The 23,845-nt window shown below is 41.7% G+C and overlaps 1 protein-coding gene across 5 annotated transcripts in view; it reads left to right on the top strand.

Annotated features, from left to right (window-relative positions):
- The window catches only part of LOC132832315 (leukocyte elastase inhibitor-like), a 35,568-nt gene extending 26,081 nt beyond the window's left edge, over positions 1 to 9,487 (top strand). For 4 of the 5 annotated variants that reach the window (XM_060850226.1, XM_060850225.1, XM_060850224.1 and 1 more), the window contains exons 5-7: positions 299 to 441; positions 6,390 to 6,554; positions 8,036 to 9,487. In XM_060850226.1, coding sequence (XP_060706209.1) covers positions 299 to 441; positions 6,390 to 6,554; positions 8,036 to 8,440 — 713 coding nt within the window. In that variant the 3' untranslated portion in view covers positions 8,441 to 9,487. Of the gene's footprint in view, positions 1 to 62; positions 171 to 298; positions 442 to 6,389; positions 6,555 to 8,035 lie in introns of all 5 variants that reach the window. The other variant, XM_060850227.1, reaches the window with a different exon arrangement.
- The last annotated feature ends 14,358 nt before the right edge of the window (positions 9,488 to 23,845 follow it).

Raw genomic sequence — 23,845 nt, 5'->3', positions numbered from 1 at the left:
TATCATCTTATGTGGTGTGGAATCACGTTTTGTTTCTCTGAAACCCCTTGTTACTGTGTTAGATGAACAGTCGCCGTGGTGATAGATAATTTGGTTGATGCTTCCCGAAAAGGTCCCATTTGACGGCATCAGCTGGAAATGTCAAGTGTCTGGCTTCAAGAAACCAGTCAGTAAGCCCTACACTTTGTTGGTCAGATGATATAAGATTGCCACTTCTTGTGGACTTGAATTTTTTTTTTGTTTTTTTTTCATTTGATCTTTCACCTGTAAGTGCATTTGTTTTTCCGTTATCCTCCAGGCAAGATCAGGAATTTGTTGAGCGAAGGCACCGTGGACAGTTTGACGAAGCTTGTCCTTGTGAATGCCATTTATTTTAAAGGGAACTGGGAACGAAAATTTGAAGAAAAAAACACACAAGAGGGACAATTCCGAATAAGCCAGGTATAATAGGGCAGAAAATCTGAACAGTGGCTTATCTACTGCTTGATCAGCAAAAACTCGGAATTGTAAGCCCAGAAGCATGTTGCTCTTCTGAGTATAATTAAGTTCCCATGATTGGTGTAAATATAATTGTATTTGTCATCCTTAGCTGGACCAATATGAACAAAAATTTATTTAAAGATATATTTAAAGTTAAAGATAGAGTTAGATTTTTGGAATGAATGGTTTAGCAGCTGGCAGTGTGATGAAATGATTGGATTTTCAGTCCGCCCGCATTACACTGTTGCACTGCAGATGCCTGAGATCAGAGATGAGAGTGTGGTGTTGGGAAAGCGTGTCAGGTCAGGCAGCACCTGAAGAGCAGGAGAATCGATGTTTCGGGCCTTCATCAGGAATCAGGGCTCATGCCTGAAACATCGATTTTCTGCTCCTCGGATGCTTTCCCAGCACCACGCTCTTTACACTATTACAAACCCATCTAACTTTCCTCATTGCCATTCATATTTGATGTGAGTTCCAGGCCTTTTTAGTATTTTCTCTCTCTGATTTGAGCTAATCCAAGATTCTGCTACCTGCATGCCATCTCTCCCTAAATCATTTACCCAATGCCCCGTGCTTGCTAACCCACATTCGCCCCTGTTCCAGCTATGTCTTTAGTTTGAAAAATAGTTTGCAAATCATTCTGTGGCCTCACCCGTTTTTCCCCTCCCCTCTCTATCCAACAGCCTGCAACCTTTCAAAATTTGTGTTCCTTAAAATTTGGCCTCTTTGTGCATCCCAGGCTTTCATTGTTCTCCTGTTGAGTATAACTCAGTACCATTGACATCCACATTTTATACCTGACTCATTTAAATATGTCCACAAATTGGAAGGAAGTAGCTAGTGGTGTCTGTGTGGAATCTTGTATTTGAAACATGTTGATTTAATTATTTTGATAGCATAATATAGAGTTGGAGTTTACACTTATCATAACAATAAGTCTGTATACTAACTAGGGGCATTGAGTATAAGGCAAGTTCTGCTTCGGCTGTATAGAACTTTAGTTGGACCACACTTGTACACAATATTCCACTTCTGGTCACCACACCAGAAGGATGTAGATGCTTTGGAGAGGTACAGAAAAGGTTTACCAGAATGCTATCTGGTATGGGGGATTTCAGCTGTGAGGAAAGGTTGGATAGACTGGGTTTGTTTTCAAGGGCCAGGCAAACGTGAGGACTGCAGATGCTGGAGATCAGAGTCAAGATTAGAGTGGTGCTTGAAAAGCACAGCAGTTCAGGCAGCATCCGAGGACCAGGAAAATCAACATTTCAGGCAAAAGCTCCTCATCTAGAATGTGGTTGGGAGCCTAGTGGGTCAAGAGATAAATGGGGTGGGGCTGGGGGAAGGTATCTGAGTCTGTAGTAGGTGGATGGAGGTGGGGGTGAAGGTGATAGGTCAAAGAGGAGGATGGAGCAGATAGGTGGGAAGGAAGATTGACAGATGGGACAGGTCGTGAGGGTGGTGCTGAGCTGGAAGGTTGGAACTGGGGTAAGGTGGCAGGGGGTGGGGAGGGGAAATGAGTCCACATTGATGCCCTGGAGTTGAAGGATCCAAAGGTGGAAGATGAGGCTGCCTTCCTCCAGGTACTGGGTGGTGAAGGAGTGGCGATGGAGTAGGCCCAGGACCTGCATGTGCTCGGCAGAGTGAGGGGGGAGTTGAAAGGTTCAGCGACAGGGCGATGGGGTTGATTGATGTGGGTGTCCTGGAGATGTCCTCTGAAGCGTCCTGCTTGTAGACACCCAGTCACACCAATGTAGAGGAAACTGCATCAGGAACAACGGATACAATAAATAACATGTATGGAAGTGCAGGTGAAACTTTGGGTGTGGAAGGCTTCTTTGGGGCCTTGGAAGGAGGGGGATGGCAGTGGGGAGAGGAGGTGTGGGTGCAGGTTTTGCAATTCCTGCAGTGGCAGGGGAAGGTGCCTGGAGGGGAGGTTGGGTTGTTAAAGGGTGTGGACCTGACCAGACAGTCGTGGAGGGAATGGTCTTTTATGGATTTATTTGGGTTTGTTTTCACTGGAATGCAGGAGGTTGAGGGGCAACCTGATAAAAGCTTATAAGATTGTGAATAGCGTGGATAAAGTGGAAAGTATGAGGCATTTTCCCAGGGTGGAGGGCTCATTACTAGGGGACCACAAGTTCAAGGTGTGAGGGGCAGAATTTAAAAGAGATATGTGAGACATGTTTTTTGCACAAACCTTGCTGAGTGCCTAGAACATGTTGTCAGATGGAAGGTGGAAGCCAATCCAGTAGCAGCATTCAAGAAGCACCTGGATGAATACATGAATAGGAAGGGAATAGAGGGATATGGATCCTGTAAGTGAAGACCGTTTTAGTATGGAAGGGCAAAATGTGTGGGCGCAGGGTCGGAGGGCTGAAGGGCTTGATCCTGTACTGTATTGTTCTTTGTCTTAGAATAAATGGGGAATCATAAAATGACAGATCAAATTAAATTGGCAGAATGGCGGTAAATGGATTTGTACACGAGTGAGGTCGTCCATCTTGAACCAAACAAAAGTACATTTTGAAATGGGGAGAACTTAGGAACAATGGAGATATATAAAATGTTGGTCCTTGAACTGTATTGGTAAAGCACACAAAAATCTAGAGTCATAGAATGTAGGTCCTTATTCTAGCTTTAAGTTGGTCTGAACTTTGATAGTTGTTTTAAAATCTCAAAACGAATGAATTAAAGGCACAAATAGATGATATTATAGCCATGAGTACAAGGAAATCAAAGCTAAATACTTTCAAAAGGACAGCCAAGCGGAAGGGAAGTGTGATGGGATGGCTTTGTTAGTAAGCAATAAAATTAGTAGACTGACAGAAATGATCTTGGGAATGATAATGTAGAAACCATATGGCTGGAGTTAATAAGTAACAAGGGGAAGGAGTCACTGATGAAGAGCCTATGGCCGACATTCCTGATGGGCTTACGTCTGAAACATAGAGTCTCCTACTCCTCGGATGCTGCCTGACCAGCTGCGCTTTACCAGCACCACACTTTTGACTCTGATCTCCAGCATCTGCAGTCCTCACTTCCTCCTACTGAAGATTAGAGCCCATGTGTTGGAGGTGCATGTTATAACAAATGGAGGATTCACTATATATAATAGAAAGCAGAGTTGGGATAAAGGTGGCATTTTCAGGATGGCAACATGAAACTAGTGAAGCGCCACAGGGATCAGTGTTGAGACCACAATTATTGAGGATTGATTGATTAATGTCTGAGATGGGGAATGTAAGTGGACCATCCCCAAATTTGCAGATGATAAAATTGGGTAAGCAGGTAAGTGGCGAGGATTATATGAGTCTACAAAGGGATATGGGCCCGTTAAGCGAGTGGGCAAAAACTTGATAAATGGAATGTAATGTGGGAAAATGTGAGGTTTCGAACTTTGGCAAAAGAATAGAAGAGATGAATATTGTTTACATGGGGAAAACCTGCAGAAATCTGTGGTAATAGTCACATGACCCATCACATGATTGTTCCCACATGCATTTCCCAGAGACTGAGACAATCTCCTAACTCCAGCTCTCCACCAGGCTCCAGCCCCAAGTCTTGCTGGGTATTTACCATTCTCCCCAACCTCTCCCTCACGGAGGACAGTCAGTCCTCAGGAAAGAGCTTGCTTTCATTCCACTATGCACACATCATCAAATTTTGCACACATCTAGATGTTGAACACTTCTTTTTTTTTTTTCCCCACCATCTCCACCTCTGTGCCTACTACTTCAAACATGAATCCCACCCACCGACCCTCCAAAGACCCCTCCTTCTGCCTCCAACAAACTTCATCCTACTGGACACCCCATCCTGTTCTCCTACCTTCCCTTGACCTCTGCATCTCGAACTCCCGTCCGGAGATCACTTACCTGAATCTCTCTAATCTCCTCTCCATCCAAGTGTCCCTCTGCTCCTTCCACTCCAACCACAGTCTCACCATCAAATATCCTGACCAGGGCGTCGCAGTGGTAGTTTGGTGCACCGACCTCTACCTCACGAAAGACACACGCCAACTCACCAACACCTTCTTCTACCGCCCCTCAATCACGATCTGACCTCTCATCACCCAAACCATTATCTCCAAAACCATCCACAATCGCATCAGCACGGAAATTCTCCCATCCACAGCCTCCAACCTCAGTTCCCCAACCCCACACTGCCTGTTTCTATCTTCTCCTCAAAATTCATAAACCTGACTGCCCCAATCGGCCAATCGTCTCTGCCTGCTCCTATCCCACTGAACTCCTCTCCTCTTATCACGATTCTGTCTTGTCGCCTTTGGTCTAGAAAGTCCCCACCTACATTTGGGACACCACCCACCCCATTGATCTTTTCCACAACTTTCAGTTCTCTGGCTTCCAACAGTTCATCTTCACTGTGGACATCCAGTCTCTCTACACCTGTATCCCCCATGAAGAAGGCCTCAAGGTCTTCAATTTCTTCCTCTCCCACAAACACAACTAGTTCCCCTGCACTGACATCCTCATTCGATTGGCAGAACTGGTCCTCACCCTGAACAACTTTTCCTTTCAATGCTCCCACTTCTTACCAACCAAAGGAGTAGCTTTGGGTATCTGCGTGGGTCTGAGCTATGCCTGCTTCTTTGTAGGATAAGTGGAAGAGTCCCTCTTCTGCGGCTACACTAGTACTATCTCTCACCTTTTCCTCTGCTACATCAATGACTGACTGACTGTATCGGCACTGCCTCGTGCTCTCATGAGAAGCTTGAACAGATCATTCACCACACCAACGCCAAACCCATGGAACAGTTCAGGAAACACTTATTTTCGTACACTCCAATTGACCTCACCTTCCAGTTGCCATCCATTTCAACCCTCTGGATGACATGTCCATCTTGGTCTCCTCCAATGTCAACACAAGGTCACACGCAAACTGGAGGAAGAACATCTCATTCTGCCACAGGAGCTTACAACCATATGGTCTTAACATAGAATTCACCAGCTTCCAAATCTGCCACCTCATCCCAGGCCCAGCCTTCCCTCTCTGCCCCACCCCCTTGGCCTGACCATACCCATCCATCTTCCTTCCCACCTATCTGCTCCACCATTCCCACTGACCAATCACAACCACCCCTTACCTGCATCCACCAATCGCCATCCCACCCACCTTTCTCCCAGCCGCAGCACCCTCCCTCTATTTATTTCACAAGCCCCTACTCCCTCCCCCAGTCCTGATGAAAGGTTCTAACCTGAAACGTTGACTCCCTTGCTCCTCTGATGCTGCTTGACCTGCTGAGCTTTTCCAGCTCCACTCTCAATCACGGAAAGGTACTGCTGCCTCACAGCGCCAGGGATCTGCGGTGGATTCCAACCCCGGGTGACTGTGTGATGTTTGCACATTCTCCCAGTGTCTGCGTGGGTTTCTTCCCACAATCCAAAGATGTGCAGGCCAGGTGAATTGGCTGTGCTAAATTGCCCATAATGTTCAAGGATGTATAGATTAAGTGCATTAGTTAGGGGTAAATGTCAAGTAGTAGGGGAATGGATCTAGGTGGGTTATTCTTCGGAGGGTCGGTCATGTTGTTTGGCCTGTTTCCACACTGTAGGAATTCTAAGTTTTCTATCCACATTGTGTGCTCTCTTCAAGACTGACACATGGCCCTACATTTGTAAAGGGAGCATTTTGTTTGAGTGTGGCCTGTTTGATCCTGAAACTCCCAATTGCTGTGAACTTGTGCAACTTCAGATGAAACAGTGATTGTGCGTGTCATATACCACGCTGACATTGAGAAGTGGTTAATGTCAGAAAGCTCTCTGAACAGATTGTTGCTTTGTGAAAGGAAGCTTCAGTTTGAAACCTCCTGACCTTGGAATTATTTCCCATTTTGGATAAATTTGTTTTCTGTCGTTTCGCTAATAGTCTCTGTTTACTTGCAGAATGAAACAAAACCAGTGCAAATGATGTGGCAAAAAGCCAAGTTTAATATGGCATACATTCAAGAATTTAAAATCAAGATACTTGAGCTCCCCTATGTTCAGAATGAACTGAGTATGATCATCCTGTTGCCAGATATTGATGACAACTTCACTGAACTAGAAAAGGTAGGTTGCAAGTTTTAACAGGAAATGTTGCTTCAGTTTATTCCAAGGAAACGAAACTATTGAGAAGGGGTAGGGAAAATGGTTCATCCAGCATGTCTCAACCAAAAATGAATCCAAACAATGAATATCGATTTCATGAATAAATGGGAGTAAAATTCAGTCGCAGAATCTATTGGAGAAACTCAGCCGGTCTGGCAGTATCAATGACAAAAGAAACCTTTCAAGTCCAGTTAGTTCCAAAGAAGTCAAATCAGACTCCAAATGTGCTGTCCACAGATGCGGCCAGACCTGCTGTGTCTTTCCAGCATTGCTGTGCTTTTATTTCAGATTTCCAGATCCGCTGTATTTTGCTTTTTATTAAAAGAATCTATTCAAATGGTTTGCAATTGAATTTAATACGTGTTGGCTGAATTATTTGGAAAAAGGGAAGCTTGACTTTGCAGCCATTGAGCGTGCATTAAAATCGATCCGGCATTTTGGGCAGATTGCTAGCCTGACTTTTCATTATCCAAGAGCAGAGTTTTGCCAGTTTTCTTGAGCAGCGTTTTTCCAACAAACAATAAGTAAATGACCAACCAGCTATCAAAATATCTTTTTGAATCTGAATGCTTCGGACACGATGCATTGGGAATAATTCACGAGTATAAAATCTTTGTTGTTTTATTGTGCTCCAATGTATTAAATTCTGGCTGTCACGTTATACAATGGATATGCAGGAATGGAGAGGGTGGGGAGGAGATATCCAAAGAATCTACCAGACATGATTCCATGTACATATCAAGAAATCATTGATATGATATTTTTTTTCCCAGTGGTTGAGTTGGAGTAAGAGGTGAAGGGAGAAGCTAAAGGGTGGCCTACAGGCTGTCTTTAAAGTTATGGAAGCTTTTGATAGAGTAAGTAAACGGAGAATATTCCCTATTGTTGGGAAGGTCATAACGAGAAGCCAATGATATAAGACAGTTGGTAAGAAATCCTATCAGGGATTTAGCAAAAACTTCACCTACGGACTGATGAGAATCTAGAACTTGTCAGCACAGGGAGTGATTGAAATGAACGTTACAGTGCATTTTAGGGATGATCATTTGATTGGGGGCTGTGGTTATCAAGGTAAATTTTGGGTGAGGAGAGACAGAGGAGCTTTTGCAAACAGATATATTTAAAGAAAATAATTGAAGCATCAATCACGTAGCCGTGAAATCAGACAACTACTTGCTTGATGGAATCTGAAGTTCCAGGCTCCACTAATTTTAAAAATGTTTATCGCTCCCAATTTGTTCTTGTGTTTTCCCACCTTACTATCTATTTTATGCACTGATTTAAATCCTCGCAGGTAAGGTTACAGAAGATCAGCACCAAAGACAGATATGTGGTGTAGCTACGAATATTAGTCAGTAGGGGCATTGTGTTCTAAATATTCTGTATAAAGATTGACACTGATAAATCTTTTAATATTTAGATATTTTTTGTTTTGTTTTTAGCTTCAGAGTCAACTCACTTTTGATAACCTGATGGATTGGACCAACCCAGAAAACATGAATAATATGGAAGTTAAGGTCATGTTGCCAAAATTCAAGCTCGAGGAGGAATATGATCTTAAAGCAACACTCACTGAAATGGGAATGCTAGATGCGTTCAGTGATTCACATGCTAACTTCTCTGGGATGACTGAGAAAAATGATCTGGTTTTGTCAAAAGTTGTTCATAAAGCTTTTCTTGAAGTTAATGAAGAGGGCACAGAGGCTGCTGCTGCTACTGCAGCTGTTTTGCTGTTGCGCTGTGCAGCGATTACATTCGAGTTTGTGGCTGACCACCCGTTCCTGTTCTTCATCAGACACAACAAAACACGCAGTATTTTGTTCTTTGGAAGGCTCTCCTCACCTTAAATCCCCCAAACCACAGCTGTTGCCATCCAACACTGCTCAGATTGGTTGGATAAGGTCCATGCAAGTGGTTTTCCAAATGGGGAAAACTGAAGCTTTGGACAATCTAGAGATCTGTAAGAGAGTGCAGTTTAATGGCAGTTGAGAGAATAGGACACAATAAAATGTATTGATTTTTAATTAAATGTACGTCATTTAAAAATGCTTCTGCAGCTAAATTGAAATAATGGAAATAGTTCTTACTTGAGAGGTTAGTTTGCAAATCACGCTTCCTTACCGAAAATAACAACAATGGGTTGATGGTAGTGAAGGAGATATGGTTGAATAAAAGCTTTTAATTTAGAACCCTTTGTCTGGGCATTTTGGAACAAAGGAGCCCTTTTTTTTCGATCTTTGTGATGTAACAAGAGAACTGAAGTTAGGGGGTTGATTTTAATTTTAACCTTGTTGCCCTATCTGTTTTATTCCTGAAGTAATAACAGTGCCTTCATTCATACAGGCAGGTCGTACACTCTCTTGATCACACCCAAACGCCATTACACTAATTAAGGAGTTTGGAAATGATTTGACTTCTTACTTCACTATCTGAAGTTTGCTTCAAATTCAGCTCAGTTTGTGAATCAGTTTATACGTTACCTATTTAGTAACACAGTTTAGACCTACATCCCCATATCCTACCTGCTGTATTAAACACAAATTGTTAGCTAGGTTGATCTTTCTATTTCTTCAGCTACCTTGTAAACTTCTAAGAATGTGTGATTTGTTTCTGTGCAGACATTTTAAAAACAATTCCAAATATCGGAGTGCTTCGCGTTTTGAATTACTTTTGATGTGCTGTGTGTGAATGTAAGGGAATGAAGTTTCACGGGAAGGAGCATTTAAACTTCTGAAGAAAATAATTCCGAAGTTCAGACCAAAATATATAATGTTATTGCTCTATACCATGTCTTTAAGCTTTAACCTGTACATTGGAGACTGCAATTTTTAAAATATCACTGATGCAGTGCAATGATGTCAAATAAAATGTTTTGGACTTTCCTCGTTTGTTCACAGCTGTTTGTTCAGTTTGTTCACAGCTGTGTGATGTAGGTCAACCAATGTCAACAATCAGATACTTCATAAAAGGCTGTTCTTTTTAAACAAGGAGGTCATTATTTTTGTTTGTACACTCGTTATTACTCTTGGACCACCTTTTGCTTTAAGTGTTTGGATCGGTATCGTTAAATTTCAGGTTGGTGAATGAAATTATAAGATGTATGGTACCTCACTTGTAAGGCAGAGAAAATGCTGATGTTATCGTTCACCATGCAGAGTGCAAGTAGGAACAGTCACTTGATTTGCAATTCAAGGGACATTAGTAGTTAATGCAGTTGGAACTTTTTCCAAACTGAATCTGGAGATCCCCTCCCCTTGCTGTGGATGATAGTATGTCTTGGGAAATACAAAGAAGTAAATCCATTGGGAGCTGCAAAACATTTTGCATTGGTTTCAGGAAAAGTGTGTGTCTGTTAGAGATTGAATAATGAGACAAAATTGGGGTTGGCAGTAATTGTGGAAAAGTAACAAATATTGTTCAGTTCTTTATACAACAAGTAGCCTGCAAAAGAAGTATTTTGTCACTCGTCTTTTGATAAAGTCAAAGTTTGCATTTAAAATATGATATCTTTTGGCATCTTTCTCAGCTAATAACTGAATCTCAAACTTCTCTTTGAACCATTATCAGTCTCCACAGAGATTGTTATGATTTAAGTATTTCCTTTGATTTCTTTTCAATCTCTCAGCCCCCTTCCCCCTCCACATTTATAATGAAGGGCTTATGCCCGAAATGTCAACTCTTCTGTTTCTCAGATGCTGCCTGGGCTGCTGTGCCTTTCCAGCTTCCACGTTTACATTTTTCCCATTACGTTGTTAGCATAGTCAATCCATCAATTTTTCATTATTTTCCAAAAAAACCTTCCACAGGCTTCGAACATAGAGAATGCAATACCAGAATTCCCAAAGAAATATTACAGATATTTAGGATCATGTATGTTTTCCTTTCCAATTTAAGAGTGTTTACCTTTTAAGGACACTATATGTTGTGTGTATACAATGGTGCAACTCTGCCTGTTTAGTCTGCTCTGCGTCTGTATGAAGGCCTCAGATGTTGCCTGACTGTCTGTGCTTTTCAGCACCACACTCGACTCTGATCTCCAGTATCTGCAGTCCTCACTTTCTCCTTCTGCAGCTGTATGGTCTACTCCATCAGAAAACAATTGGTTTGCCACTTGAAGTTATCTCATAACTTGTTTCAAGTAAAGTAACCCACAAAATTAATCAATCCCAGGTGAATGACTGACTATTATTGGGCTACTGTCATTAACATGACAAAGAGGAGGAACTTGAGTTAGACCATAAGACCATAAGACATAGGATTGGAAGCAAGGCCATTTGGCCCATCGAGTCCACTCCTCCATTTAATCATGGCTGATGGGCATTTCAATTCCACTTATCCGCACTCTCCCCATGCCCTTTACTTCCTTGTGAGATTAAGAATTTATCAATCTCTGCCTTGACGACACCCAATGTCCCGGCCTCTACTGCGTTCTGTGGCAATAAATTCCACAGGCACAGGAATAAAGATTGGACTTAATGGCACGTGTTTAGAAACTGATGTTTTCCCCCATGGGATGCTTAAATGTAAATTGAAAATGCATTAGTCATGTTCCAAAGCTCCTAGATCCAAGAAGCGTACCCTTTGAATTAAAGAATTACAAATGGCTATTCGCACAATTAAGAAAAGACCAAGAAACCAGATGACTACAGCTCCTCCAGTTCAGAGTCATTATTAGAAATATAAGTTGTGGTCATAATATGGCCAATCTGGTTGAGTATCACTCAACAAATTCTTGCAACACCTACCTTTGGCAGGTGGTAGGAGCAGGGGAGGTTTCTGGTTAGGTATATAGACAGAAGTTTGTATGCTCTCCCATCACGATCCAGAGCTCCCGACTTCAACATGTATGGGAAAGTGCATGTTGTCACAGTAACTCTGACCCTTGAATGCACTGCAGCATACTACCATTATGTAGTGAATATTTAAACAAGTATACAACAGCGCTTTGAGATGGGAAAATTCTTTGTCGTCTCTGGCTTAAGTGGGTAAGTCCTTATCTGGTCATCAACTGTCCCCACAAGGAGAAACAACCTTTCTGCACTTGTCCCTCAAGGACCTGAAGAACCTTGTATTTTTCTAGAAGGTCACTCAGTGACCCTTCTAAACTCCAATGAGTACAAGCCCAACATAGGGAACTTCTCCTCACCAGTAAATTCTTCCGTACGTAGGAACAACCTTGTAAGCCATAGAGACCAATAAGTCATTTCAGGAGCAAAATACAGCAGGTGCCAGAGATTTGACATAAAAACAGTACTGGAGAATCTCAGGAGAAAGTGAGGACTGCAGCTGCTGGAGATCAGAGTCAAAGAGTATAGTGCTGGAAAAGTAGGTCAGTCAGCATCTGAGGAGCAGGAGAGTCAATGTTTTGAGCATAAGCTCTTCATCAGGAATTGGTCATCAGGAATCGAAACGTCGATTCTTTTGCTCCTTGGATGCTGCCTGACCAGCTGTGCTTTACCGGCACTACACTCTTTGACCCTGGAGAATCTCAGTAGATCTGGTAGCGTCTGTGGAGTGAGAAAAATAAGCATTACTGGCCTGGAATTTCCATTGGCCAGTCAGTCAGCATGCCTGTGTACATCAGATTGTTTATGCTAAAGTGTCCAAGGCAGAGGCAGCAACCTGACATAAGTATGTAAAATTATGAGAGGCATGGATTGGATGGAAAGTTGGAGTCTTTTTCCCAGGATGGAAATGTCAAAAACTAGGGGCACAAGTTCAAGATAAAAGGGGATAAGTTTAAAGGAGATACACAAAGCAAATGTTTTACACAGAGGGTGGTAGGTGTATGGAACGTGCAGACAGGGGACATGTCAGAAGCAGATATGAAAGGCATTCAGACAAGCACATGAACGGTGGAAAATAGAGGGATAGGGACCATGTGCAGGGACACATGATTAGTTTAGAATGGTATCATGGTTAGCACAGACATGATGAGCTGAAGGTCCTGTTCTTGTGCTGTACTGTTCTAGGTGTTGTGTTCATCCCTGGCCCACTGCACTTCCTGTGTGAGGAACTCTCGCCTACCTGAATTCAGGAGGGTTTTATTTTCATTTCTGAGGCTGTACTGGGACAGGACTGCTCTTGGAATCTCTGTAATTTGGCAGCAACTTTGAGAAAAAAAAACCTAATTTGGAAGTAAGCAATTCCAGTGTGTGACTAAGAAAACCCTCAGGAGAGCAGTCATTTTGAGGCTGTGGGTGTGGGTACTCCAGGATAAAATACCACGGCGCAGGCAGATTGCGCAGAAGGCGCAAAGAAGTGGTGTCTACTGAAAGGTCCCGGCAGATCAGGTAAGGGTCTTTCTATGTCCCTCTGGTCGCTCAATGTTCCCACATCTCCCTGTCAGTGATGGAGACCTTTGTTAGATCCTCATCAGTGTGAGAGAGACACGTGACTAATGTTCGATCTGCCATATTCTCTTATACTGAGAACAAACATAAGCCCATAGGGAAAAAAAAACAATGTAGTGACAGTTTGGGAATTGCTGCGGAGTTATTCATTTCCTATCTCCAATGATGTAGTGAACAAACAAAAGCAAACCTGAGGGTGAACAATGTTGCATGCTGATTTTAATCAGATGGGCATGTGGGTGTACAGGATATTGTTTAGGCCAATTTTGGAACACTGCATGTAATTCTGGCCTCCTTACTATGGGAAGGATGTTGTGAAACTTGATAGTGTTCAGAAAGGTTTTACAAGGATGTTACAAAGGTTGGAGGGTTTGGGCTATAGTGAGAGGCTGAATAGGCTGGGGCTGTTTTCCCTCGAGCATCAGAGGCTTATTGAAATTTATAAAAACATGAGAGACATGGACAGGGTGAAGAGCCAAGGTCTTTTACCCAGGCTAGGAGAGCCCAAAACTAGTGAGCGTACATTTAAGGTGAGAGAGGAAAGATTTATAGAGTAGAACATGTATGGAATGAACTGCCAGAGGAATGGGTGGAGATGGGTACAATTACAACTTTGAAAATGCATCTGGATGGTGATATGATTAGGAAGGGTTTAAAGGGAAATGGGCCAAGTGCTGGTAAGCAGAGCTAAATCAATTTAGGATCTCGAGTTGGCATGGATGAGTTGGAATAGAGTCCGTTTCTGTGCTGTACAACTCTGTATGACTCTGTAGAAAATAGTAGAAATAGCCATTCGGTTCTTTGAACCAAATCAATCTGATCATGTTTGATCATACAACTCCATAAAGCTTTATAAAGCTCTGGTTAGGCCCCATTTGGAGTACTGTGTCCAGTTTTGGTCCCCACACCTCAGGAAGGACATACTGCACTGGAACGTGTCCAGCGGAGATTCACACAGATGATCCCTGGAATGGCAGGTCTAACATATGAGGAACGGCTGAGGATCCTGGGATTGTATTCATTGGAGTTTAGAAGATTAAGGGGAGACTTAATAGAGACGTACAAGACAATACATGGCTTGGAAAGGGTGGACGCTAGGAAATTGTTTCCATTAGGCGAGGAGACTAGGACCCGTGGACACAGCCTTAGAATTAGAGGGGGTCAATTCAGAACAGAAATGCGGAGACATTACTTCAGCAAGAGAGTGGTGGGCCTGTGGAATTCATTGCCGCAGAGTGCAGTGGAGGCCAGGACGCTAAATGTCTTCAAGGCAGAGATTGATAAATTCTTGTTGTCTCGAGGAATTAAGGGCGACAGGGAGAACACTGGTAAGTGGAGTTGAAATGCCCATCAGCCATAATTGAATGGCGGAGTGGACTCGATGGGCCGAATGGCCTTACTTCCACTCCTATGTCTTATGGTCTTATGGTCCATACCCTACTCATGCTTTTATCCATATCCTTTGATCCTTTTAGCCCTCAAAATGATGCCAAACTCCTTCTTGAAAACATTGAATATTTTGGTCTCAACTGCTTTCTTTGGCAGAGAATTCCACAGGTTCACTACTGTCTGTGTGAAGCAATTTCTCCTCCTCTCAGTATGAACTGTCCTGTCCTGTACCCTTCGACTGTGACCCTGGTTGCAGACTCCCCGGTCATTGGGAACTCCCTCGTGCATCAACCCTGTTAGAAATTTATAGGTTTCTATGAGAACTCCCCACCATCCCGATCTTGTGGGTCTGGAATGTAACAAAGTACGCTTCAGCCGAGGAATAGCTTTTGAAGTGAAGTCAACTAGGAGACAGTGAGATCTGTGGATGCTGGAGATCAGAGTTCAGAGTGTGTTGCTGGAAAAGCACAGCAGGTCAGGCAGCATCAGAGGAGCAGAAGAATTGATGCTTTGTGCTGGACCAAAACGTCGATTTTCCTGCTCCTCAGATGCTGCCTGACCTGCTGTGCTTCTCCAGCAACACACTCTGAACCCTAAATTTTGAAGTGAAGTGTTGTAATGTAGGAAACAAAGAAGCTGATATGGTCACAGGAAGATCTCTCAAACAGCAATGTGATAATTAGTCACTAGCCCGATTGACCCGAGAGCTATCATCACCATGGGGTACTAAACATTGAGAGATTCACACTTACGTCTGAAGAAAGTTGTCAGTATGAGTGACGTGTAGGCATTTTGAGTGGAGGAAATGCAAAGCTAAATAAATGCTGTTTTGCTTTTGTTTTTAACCATGTGAAGATTTTGAGGAATTCCAACGAGCGTCTTTAATTGATAGAGAGAAAGAAGTTTCATTTATATAGCACTTTTCACATTCTTGGACTGCTACAAAGTGCTTGACAGCCAATGATAGGCTTTGAAGTGTAGTCACTGTTATGGACAGAAGCCAATTTGTGCACAGCGAGATCCCATAATCAGAAATGAAGCAAATGACCAATGCTTCAGTGATGATAGTGAGGAATAAACATTGACTGGGGTTCCAGGACGAATTTCCTACTCTACATCAAATGACAAGAATAAGAAATAGTGATAATATATATAAATATAGCAATTCAAATAGGACAATAACAAAAATAAGGGATAGGTATAAAATATACAATATGATAACATCCACATGAGAAGACAGATGCAGCTTCTGGTCAACATCTCATCCACTCCTGGAGGTAAGATTTTCATTCAAAGTTTTTATGTTTAAAACAGTGGATAAGCAAAGATATTACTTACAGTGTGCAAAAGAGAGTGCAGTGAGTTTAACATGGATAATTCAACTCGTCAAGAGCAGACACACAGAATGGCTGGTGCCTTGACCATAAGTTAGTTTCAGAAACCAGTCAGCAGATCTCTGAGACATCACTTTCTACCTGTTACACCCCTCTGCTCCACAAGGGGGAGGAGTCTAACCCTGAGGACATTAGCTCTGCTCCCAGCACAAAATGGCTGCAGGGCAGTTGTCAGGCTCGGTGCCTGACATCTCAGCCCAGAGAGAAACAGCAGCAGCACTGCCTGATGGTCCCAGTTTATTACAGTAACTGGGCAGTTAGAGGAGACGTATAATTCCTGAAGCAAAGCTATGGATTCGCCAGATTCTGTGAAAACATCCAGCAAATGGGAAGATCTTGAGAAACACACTGGAGAAAATGAATCAAAGTAAATTTCATAAAATGTTTGTACAAATAACCTGAAATCCAGTGCTTTATTTTCTACAAACAACCTCTCAATAAATAAATGACAAGGAATCCACATGGTATCAGCAACCTAACGGCACCAGGGATCCGGGCTGGTTTCCAGCCTTGTGTGACTGTGTGGACTCTTGGTGTCTGCATGGGTTTCTGCCGAGTGTTCTAGTTTCTTACCAGAGTCCACAGATGTGCAGGTTAGGGTGTGGGGCTGGGATTGGGAGCAATGATCTTCAGAGTCTGAGTGGACTCGATGGGCAAAATGGCCTTGTTCTGTACTGTAGGGATTTCATTCTTTTCCCAAAATGAAGAGAGAGTCTAAGATGGAAATTTTGAGGCAGTAAAGATTTATGAAGGAGTTGCTGGACATTGGAGAGACATGGGTAGGTTAGAAGCAGGTCAGTTTAGGGGTCATGTTCAAAAACGGGGATAAAATAGACAGAGGAAAATAAATCTCTGTTCACACTGCAAAAGTACATTTGGGGATCTTTCTACAAACAAATGAACAGTACATAATACAAAAGGAATGATCACATTTTACTAGGCTCACCCCTTGGTAGAAGCAACAACCCAAATACTGAGCTGACAGCAATATGGTCTAGTTTACCTGGAATCCAAGAGACACTTGAAAAAATTCCACATGCAAACTTCTGAGTGGAATTCAGTATTCTGGGAATTCAGAGTCTGGATTAGTGGTGCTGGAAGAGCACAGCAGTTCAGGCAGCATCCAAAGTGCAGCGAAATTGCTGATCCACTAATCCAGAATCTGGTTTCCAGCATCTGCAGTCATTGTTTTTACTTCTGGGAATTCAGAGTAAATTGTCAAAGTAATTTCTAATGAAATTGAAAGGTAGGAAAGAACAGGTGCAATATAATTCAAAACACAGTATAACTATGATTTGGAGATGCCTGTGTTGGACTGGGGTGGACAAAGTTAAAAATCACACAACACCAGGTAATAGTCCAACAGGTTTAACTGGCAGCACTAGCTTTCGGAGCGATGCTCCTTCATCAGGTGGTTGTCAGCGGTGCTCCGAAAGCTAGTGCTTCCAATTAAACCTGTTGGACTATAATCTGGTGTTGTGTGATTTTTAACACAGTATAACTATTTAAACAACTTGGTGAAATCATACTTAAAGAACTGTGCACTGTTCTGATCCACATGTTTCAATGGACCTGAAAGCCCTATAGAAAATGTAAAAGCTAGGTTACAGGAGTGGTACCACAACAGAAGGTGTAACAATAAGGGATGACTATTCCCTAGAAATGAGGGTAGAGAGGCTACAGAAGAGAGATATTTCAAATTCTGAAAGTGTTTGAGTTGGTTCCACTTGCAGGGGTGCTCATAACCAGGGTGCTGTAAATGGGAAATAATAATTCAGGCAGAAGTTCTTTACTAAGTGTGGTGAGAATATGAAACGTGTGGCCACATGGAGTGGTCATGAAAAACAACACAGATGCATTTACAGGAAGCCAGACCAAGAAGCGAGGAAGAAGGGAAGAAAAAGCTGTGTTGATACAGCAGGGGGAATTAAGAAGGGAGGTAACCTGTGTGGAACATATATGAGCCTAATAGGGTTTCTGAGCTATACAACCCTCTGCAAAAATGACAAACATAGGTGTTTTGTGAATGGTATAGAAATAGCTACAAGTCAGATAACAAGGGAATTAGAAATGGTCGATCAACAGTCAGTATAAATTTCCAGATGAAGTAGTGCATGTGAAAACTCGGGGTTGCATTTAAGATTTCAAAACTGTAATGGGAAACTTTAGGATATTTATGGATGAATGAATAAATAAGGATCAAAAGAGTTTCTTCATCTGGAACAATCTTGTTATTTGTCAATGTGTCTTCTTATATAAAAAAATGCTTCCTTGAGCAAATAATTGAAGGTAATGTTGGAAACTCATTGATCCTATCAGTGGATGATCAATTGCAAAATGATCTCATTTTGTGGGTTTTTCTGTGAAATTAAGGAGAATTGTTGACGCAAGCTTTATGAGCTGAATGACTTGTTGCAACATGAGACTAAAGATTGGCTAAAACAGCAGTACTGTATTGCTTCTGCCCCAATTATGACAACACCCTGAACTTCAAGATAACACCTCAGTGATTTAAAAAACCCAGAATTCCAGCATTTTCAAAGGCTTCCTTTGTTCGTTGTTCAGAAGAGACAAGTTTTGAAACATGAATAACAATGGCTGATCATTGACTGAAGTATTGATGATGGACAATGGAACACAATATAATAAAGTTGAATCTTCTTGGGTGATATTGCATGCTCAGTAACTTGATTCATGAATGCAGATTAATAAACTACTCAAAGAAGTTAAAATCAATGGCATAATGTCAAAAGATAAGACATAATCTGATTGAATAGCATAACAGGCTGAGGGAGCTGAACAATCACTTCTGTTGCAATGCCTTAATAATTTTCCTAACTTTGATTAGGTAATCTTTCTGCATTGTTTTATGGTGTAGATGTATCTTGTGAAAATGACCCATGTCTGTGTGGTCTGTGGTGGAAGAGCAAAGTGTAGAAGAAAGCTGTCATGTGTGCATTTGACCTTTCACAATTTGCTGATGGATGCTAGTTGAGGATTCATAGCTGCTATAGAGAAATCTGTGAGGAATATTATTTGTTTTGGAAAATATTTTTTATTTTAAAGTACGTTATGAGAAAACAATGGGTGAGGCCTGCATCTCTTTCATGATAGGAACATGGCATATAATGCCTTTAACATTAAGTTTTAGCCACATGTAATGTGCTATTTACCACTTCTATCTCCAAGAATCTGCATTTGGGCTTCAACGTTTCTTTTTCTTTCACAAATGTTTCCAATTATTGCAGTGGCACATCATCTGCTTCACTTAAAGTTAAGCAATTTACGTCAGCCAACTGGGAAATACAATGTTGATTTAAATACATGTTTTCCAATACGAATGCAATGAAGACAAGTGTCTTTGCCTCAAGCATTCATCAATTGACCAAAGCTACCTCAGCAATGTCATCTTAGTCATATGAAGAATAAAAGCCTGTTCAGTTTTATAGCAAACTTGTAAATATTTCACTGCTAACGCCTAGCTTTTGATTTCTTTGAAGTCAGTTCTTTCCTTTGTTTCAAAACTTGGTAATTCATCAATCTTCTTGAGAATCTTGTTATACTGAGCATCTGTGATTTATATTTATTTTCTTTGCAGTGTAAAACACCATGGAGGAGCTAAGCAAAGCAAATTGCCTTTTCACTCTGGACCTATTCAGAAAGCTGATTGTAAGCAATCAAGACGGCAACATCTTTTTTTCTCCATTCAGCATCTCTGCTGCATTGGCCATGGTTCACCTTGAAGCGAAAAATAACACAGCATCTCAGATGGCAAAAGTATGTATGAAATAAGTCTGTGTTCTCTTGATAAATTCAGTAGGTTAGAGCAGGAAGTGAGGAGCAGAACCTTACAGAGTCAGAGATTCAATTCTTAGTTATGCTGTTAACTGATCTAAGTGGAATCATTATTGTTCTGGATGCGAGAATCAACCAGAATTCCTGCTTCTAATCACTACTCAATGACCTCTTATGCTCTGAATATGTGGATGTTGGCTGAGAGCAGGATTGTTTCTTAAATGACTTGCCCCTGATTGAATAAGTGACTGTCAAATGCTCTCTCACCTTAGACATGTAGAATGGCTTCTTTAGAGTTACCAGAGGGTGATCAGCAAGTGCAGAATAGTATCCTAGCACAGAATGAATGCCTGCAGGGAATGTGTGAAGGAAACCAGCAGGAACCAAAATGGCAGAAAGAGATCGTACGACCATAAGATATAGGAGCAGAAGTAGGCCATTTAGTCCGTAGCATCTGTTATGCCATTTAATGGGATCATGGCGGATCTGATAATCCTAAACTCCACTTTCAATCCTCATTCCCATAACCCTAATTCTCTTAATGATTAAAAATCTGTCAATCTCAGCATTGAATATTCTTAATGACTTATATATCCTCTGCAGTAAAGAATTCCCAAGATTCACTATCCCCGAGAGAAGAAATTTGTCCTCGCTCCTGTTCTAACTGGGCTTAAAAATGTTAGATTAGATTAGATTACTTACAGTATGGGAACAGGCCCTTTGGCCCAACAAGTCCACACCGACCCTCCGAAGAGCAACTCACCCAGACCCATTCCCCTACATTTCCTCCTTCACCTAACACTACAGGCAATTTAGCATGGCCAATTCACCTATTCTGCACATTTTTGGACTGTGGGAGGAAACCGGAGCACCCGGAGGAAACCCACGCAGACATGGAGAAAATGTGCAAACTCCACACAGATAGTTGCCTGAGGCAGGAATTGAAGCCGGATCTCTGGCACTGTGAGGCAGCAGTGCTAACCACTAGGTGATAATAACTCGTAGCTTCTTCCTCAATTCCCTGTGTGATGATTATTTTCTGCATTTATTCTCATAACAGACTCTTCATTTTGATCAAGTACAAAATGTCCACTCTGGATTCCAGGAAATGCAATCGGAGATTAACCGAGCTGATGCTGCATATCTGTTGAAAGTAGCCAATCGACTGTATGGAGAGAAGACCTATAACTTCCTGGGCGTAAGTTGTGAGTTGGTCACCAGTTTCCACATTCTTCCAGTTCACTGTAACTAGGCTAGAAAACTCATTCCAGTTGTGCCGCACATGGATTCTCACAACAATCCTTTCAAAGACAGAGTTCCAACTATCTGGCAAGTAACATTGGCACCATGCAACTGCCAAGTAATTCCCATCTTAAACAAGAGAAAATCTAACCATCCCATTTGGCATTTAATTATGACCCCAGCTGATGTTAATACTGTACAAGTCAGATCCTAAAATGAAACCTGGTTTAAGAGGTGATAAATTTAAATTTTTTATATGTTTGGTTAGTCACTGAACACATTTTCTTGAGGCCACAAATATACTTTAACATAAGAACACAATGTTACTACGCAAAAGAAGTAAAAACAAACAATGCTTTATAAAATAGTTTAGGAAACACAACATAAGCAGCAAAATAAGGTTTTGGTCTTCCTCCCAGAAGTATCCTGTTCAGATAGGCTTCCAAGAGAAGTATTACTCACATCTCATTGCTTCCATTTCTTTCCTTGTCTGATTTTTCCTAATTCTCCTTCTGGGTCCGTTTTACAATTTCTTTCCAATTCTGATGGCCTAAACCTATTTTCAGTTCAGACAACTTGAACGCTTTCATACAAAATCTCATGGCTTAGAGACTTCACAAACCCAACAGACAATTCAGGTGCTCCCTTCACCACTGATACTTGGCAACAGCAGTGTGTACTATCCACAAAATGCACTGTAGGAATTCACCAATGTTTCTTTGACAGCACCTTCCAAACCCATGACTTTGACTATCTAGAAGGACAAGGACAGCAGATGCATGCAAACAATACCATCTGTAAGTCACCCACCAAGTCACGCACCATCCTAATTTAAAACTATTTTGCTGTTCCTTCACTACAATTTGATCAAAATTCTGGAACTACCTTCTCTACACACCACTGCCACCTTCTCAAGGGCACTTGAGGATGTGCCATAAATGCTGACCTATCCAGCAAAGCCACATCCTAGCATCAAACATTCTTCAAATCTACTTTAATGTTGCTGTGCAGACAATACACCAATGTTTAGCAATTCTGGTGGTCAACTATTTGATCATTATTAAATTAGATCTTCAAATCTTCCAAAATGTGTAGAATTCTGTTTTCCATTATGTATTGTGCAGGAATTCCTTACGTCCTCCATGAAATTCTATGGAGCAAAGATGTCTGCAGTTGATTTCTGAACTGCTGCAAATGGAATTAGGCAGGAGATCAATAAATGGGTGGAAACAGAGACTGCAAGTAAGTTGTTCTCCTCATTCGGTCATTTGCAATCTGAGGTTAAAGTGAGAACTGATATTTAAAAACACAGGGAAACTAAAAGTCTTTGGATGTTGGAATTTGTTCAACAGACAAAGAGGTTTTATTGAGAGCATCAAGTGGATGCTGTGAATTTGCTGTCTCTGCTGATGTTCTCCAATCATTTCTGTTTTTGCTTGAGATTTCCAATATCTGCAGTTCTTTATTTTCTGCTTATTAAATTAACACCCTTGGACCTGAGCCAGGTTACCTTGATTTAAGGTCTGAGTGGAAGCATTTGGCTTGTTGGTCTGGAATTTGACATTTTTTTGTGGACATGTAAAGAATGAATGTGCACAAAATGCCGCATTTGAATCTAGGACAGGTCTCACGTTATTCAAGGGCCTTTTCAGTTTGAGAGGAGCATACTTTTACTGGATATAACAGTATGGCAATCGAGTAATCGTAACTATAAAGACATGAGGGAGTTGCTGACCAGAGTTGGTGGGACCAGCCTAACCGGGAAGACAGTGGAGCAGCAATGGCAGGGGTTTCTGTGGGTAATTTGGGAGGCACAGCAGAAATTTATTCCATGGAGGAAAAATCGTACTAAAGGGAAGATGAGGCAACTATGGTTGACAAGGGAAGTCAAGGACAGTATAAAAGCAAAAGTATGCAATGTAGTGAAGATTGATGGAAAGCCTGTGCATTGTGAAGCCTTTAAAATAAAGCATCAGATCACAAGTAAAGCAGTAAGGGGAGAAAAGATGTAATATAAGCATAAACGAGCTCATAAGATAGAAAACTGCAAGAGATTTTTATTAGATATATAAGAATTATGGGGTTTGGAGTAAGCATAGATATTGGACCACTGCAAAATGAGGCTGGAGATGTAGGTAATAAGCAAATTAAACAAGAGAGAGCCAGTGGACATGATCCACTTGGATTTCCAGAAGGCCTTTGATTTGGTGTGCACAGGTGGCTGCTAAATAGGATAAGACCCACAGTGCTAGAGGTACAATACTGGCATGGAGAGTGGCTGACTGGCAGAAAGCAGAGAGTGGGGACAAAAGGATCTTTATCAGGAGACCAGCTGGTGACTTGTGGAATTTTGCAGATCTGTGTTAGGATCATATGTATTATAATTAACAATCTGGACAAAATAATTGAGGGTATTTTTGCTCATGTTGTAGATGATAAAAATCAGTGAATGGACAAGTAGTTTTGAGGCTGCAGAAGGACTTGGACAGGTAGGATAGTGGACAAAGAAGTGCCAGATGAAATACAACGTGGGAATGTGTAGGGTTTTGTGCTTTGGTAGGAAGGGTAGATATCTAGACTGTTTTCCAAATGATGAAAGATTTCACAAGTCTGAAGCACAAAAGGACTGAGGTGTCCTGGTTTGGGATTCTGTTGAGGTTAACATACAGATTCTTTTGGCAGTTAGGAAGGCAGGGCGAGAATACGGGGTATGGATATACTTCTCAGGCTGTATAAGATTGTAGTCAGACTCCACCACTTCCTCTGCAAATTTGTGAGCAGTTTTAGGCCCTGTATCTACCGAAGGATGTGCTGCCATTGGAGGGGTTCCAGAGGATGTTTACAAGATCGATCCCAGGGATGAAGGGCTTCTCATATGAGGAGTGTTTGAGGACTTTGGATCGATTATGGATAGAGTTTACAAGGATGAGTAAACTTACAGAATACTGAGAAGCAGGTATAGAAAGGACATGGAGAAGATGTTTCCACAAATACCAGAGACAACCTGGTGAGGGCACTGCCTCAGAGTGAAGGGACAGCCCTTTACAACCCAAAGGTGGCGAATCTGGAACCCATTGCC

Source organism: Hemiscyllium ocellatum, chromosome 34 (genome assembly GCF_020745735.1).
Source record: "Hemiscyllium ocellatum isolate sHemOce1 chromosome 34, sHemOce1.pat.X.cur, whole genome shotgun sequence".
NCBI lineage: Eukaryota > Metazoa > Chordata > Chondrichthyes > Orectolobiformes > Hemiscylliidae > Hemiscyllium > Hemiscyllium ocellatum.
The sequence above is the reverse complement of the archived record's forward strand: the minus strand, read 5'-3'. Positions and strand labels throughout refer to the sequence as shown.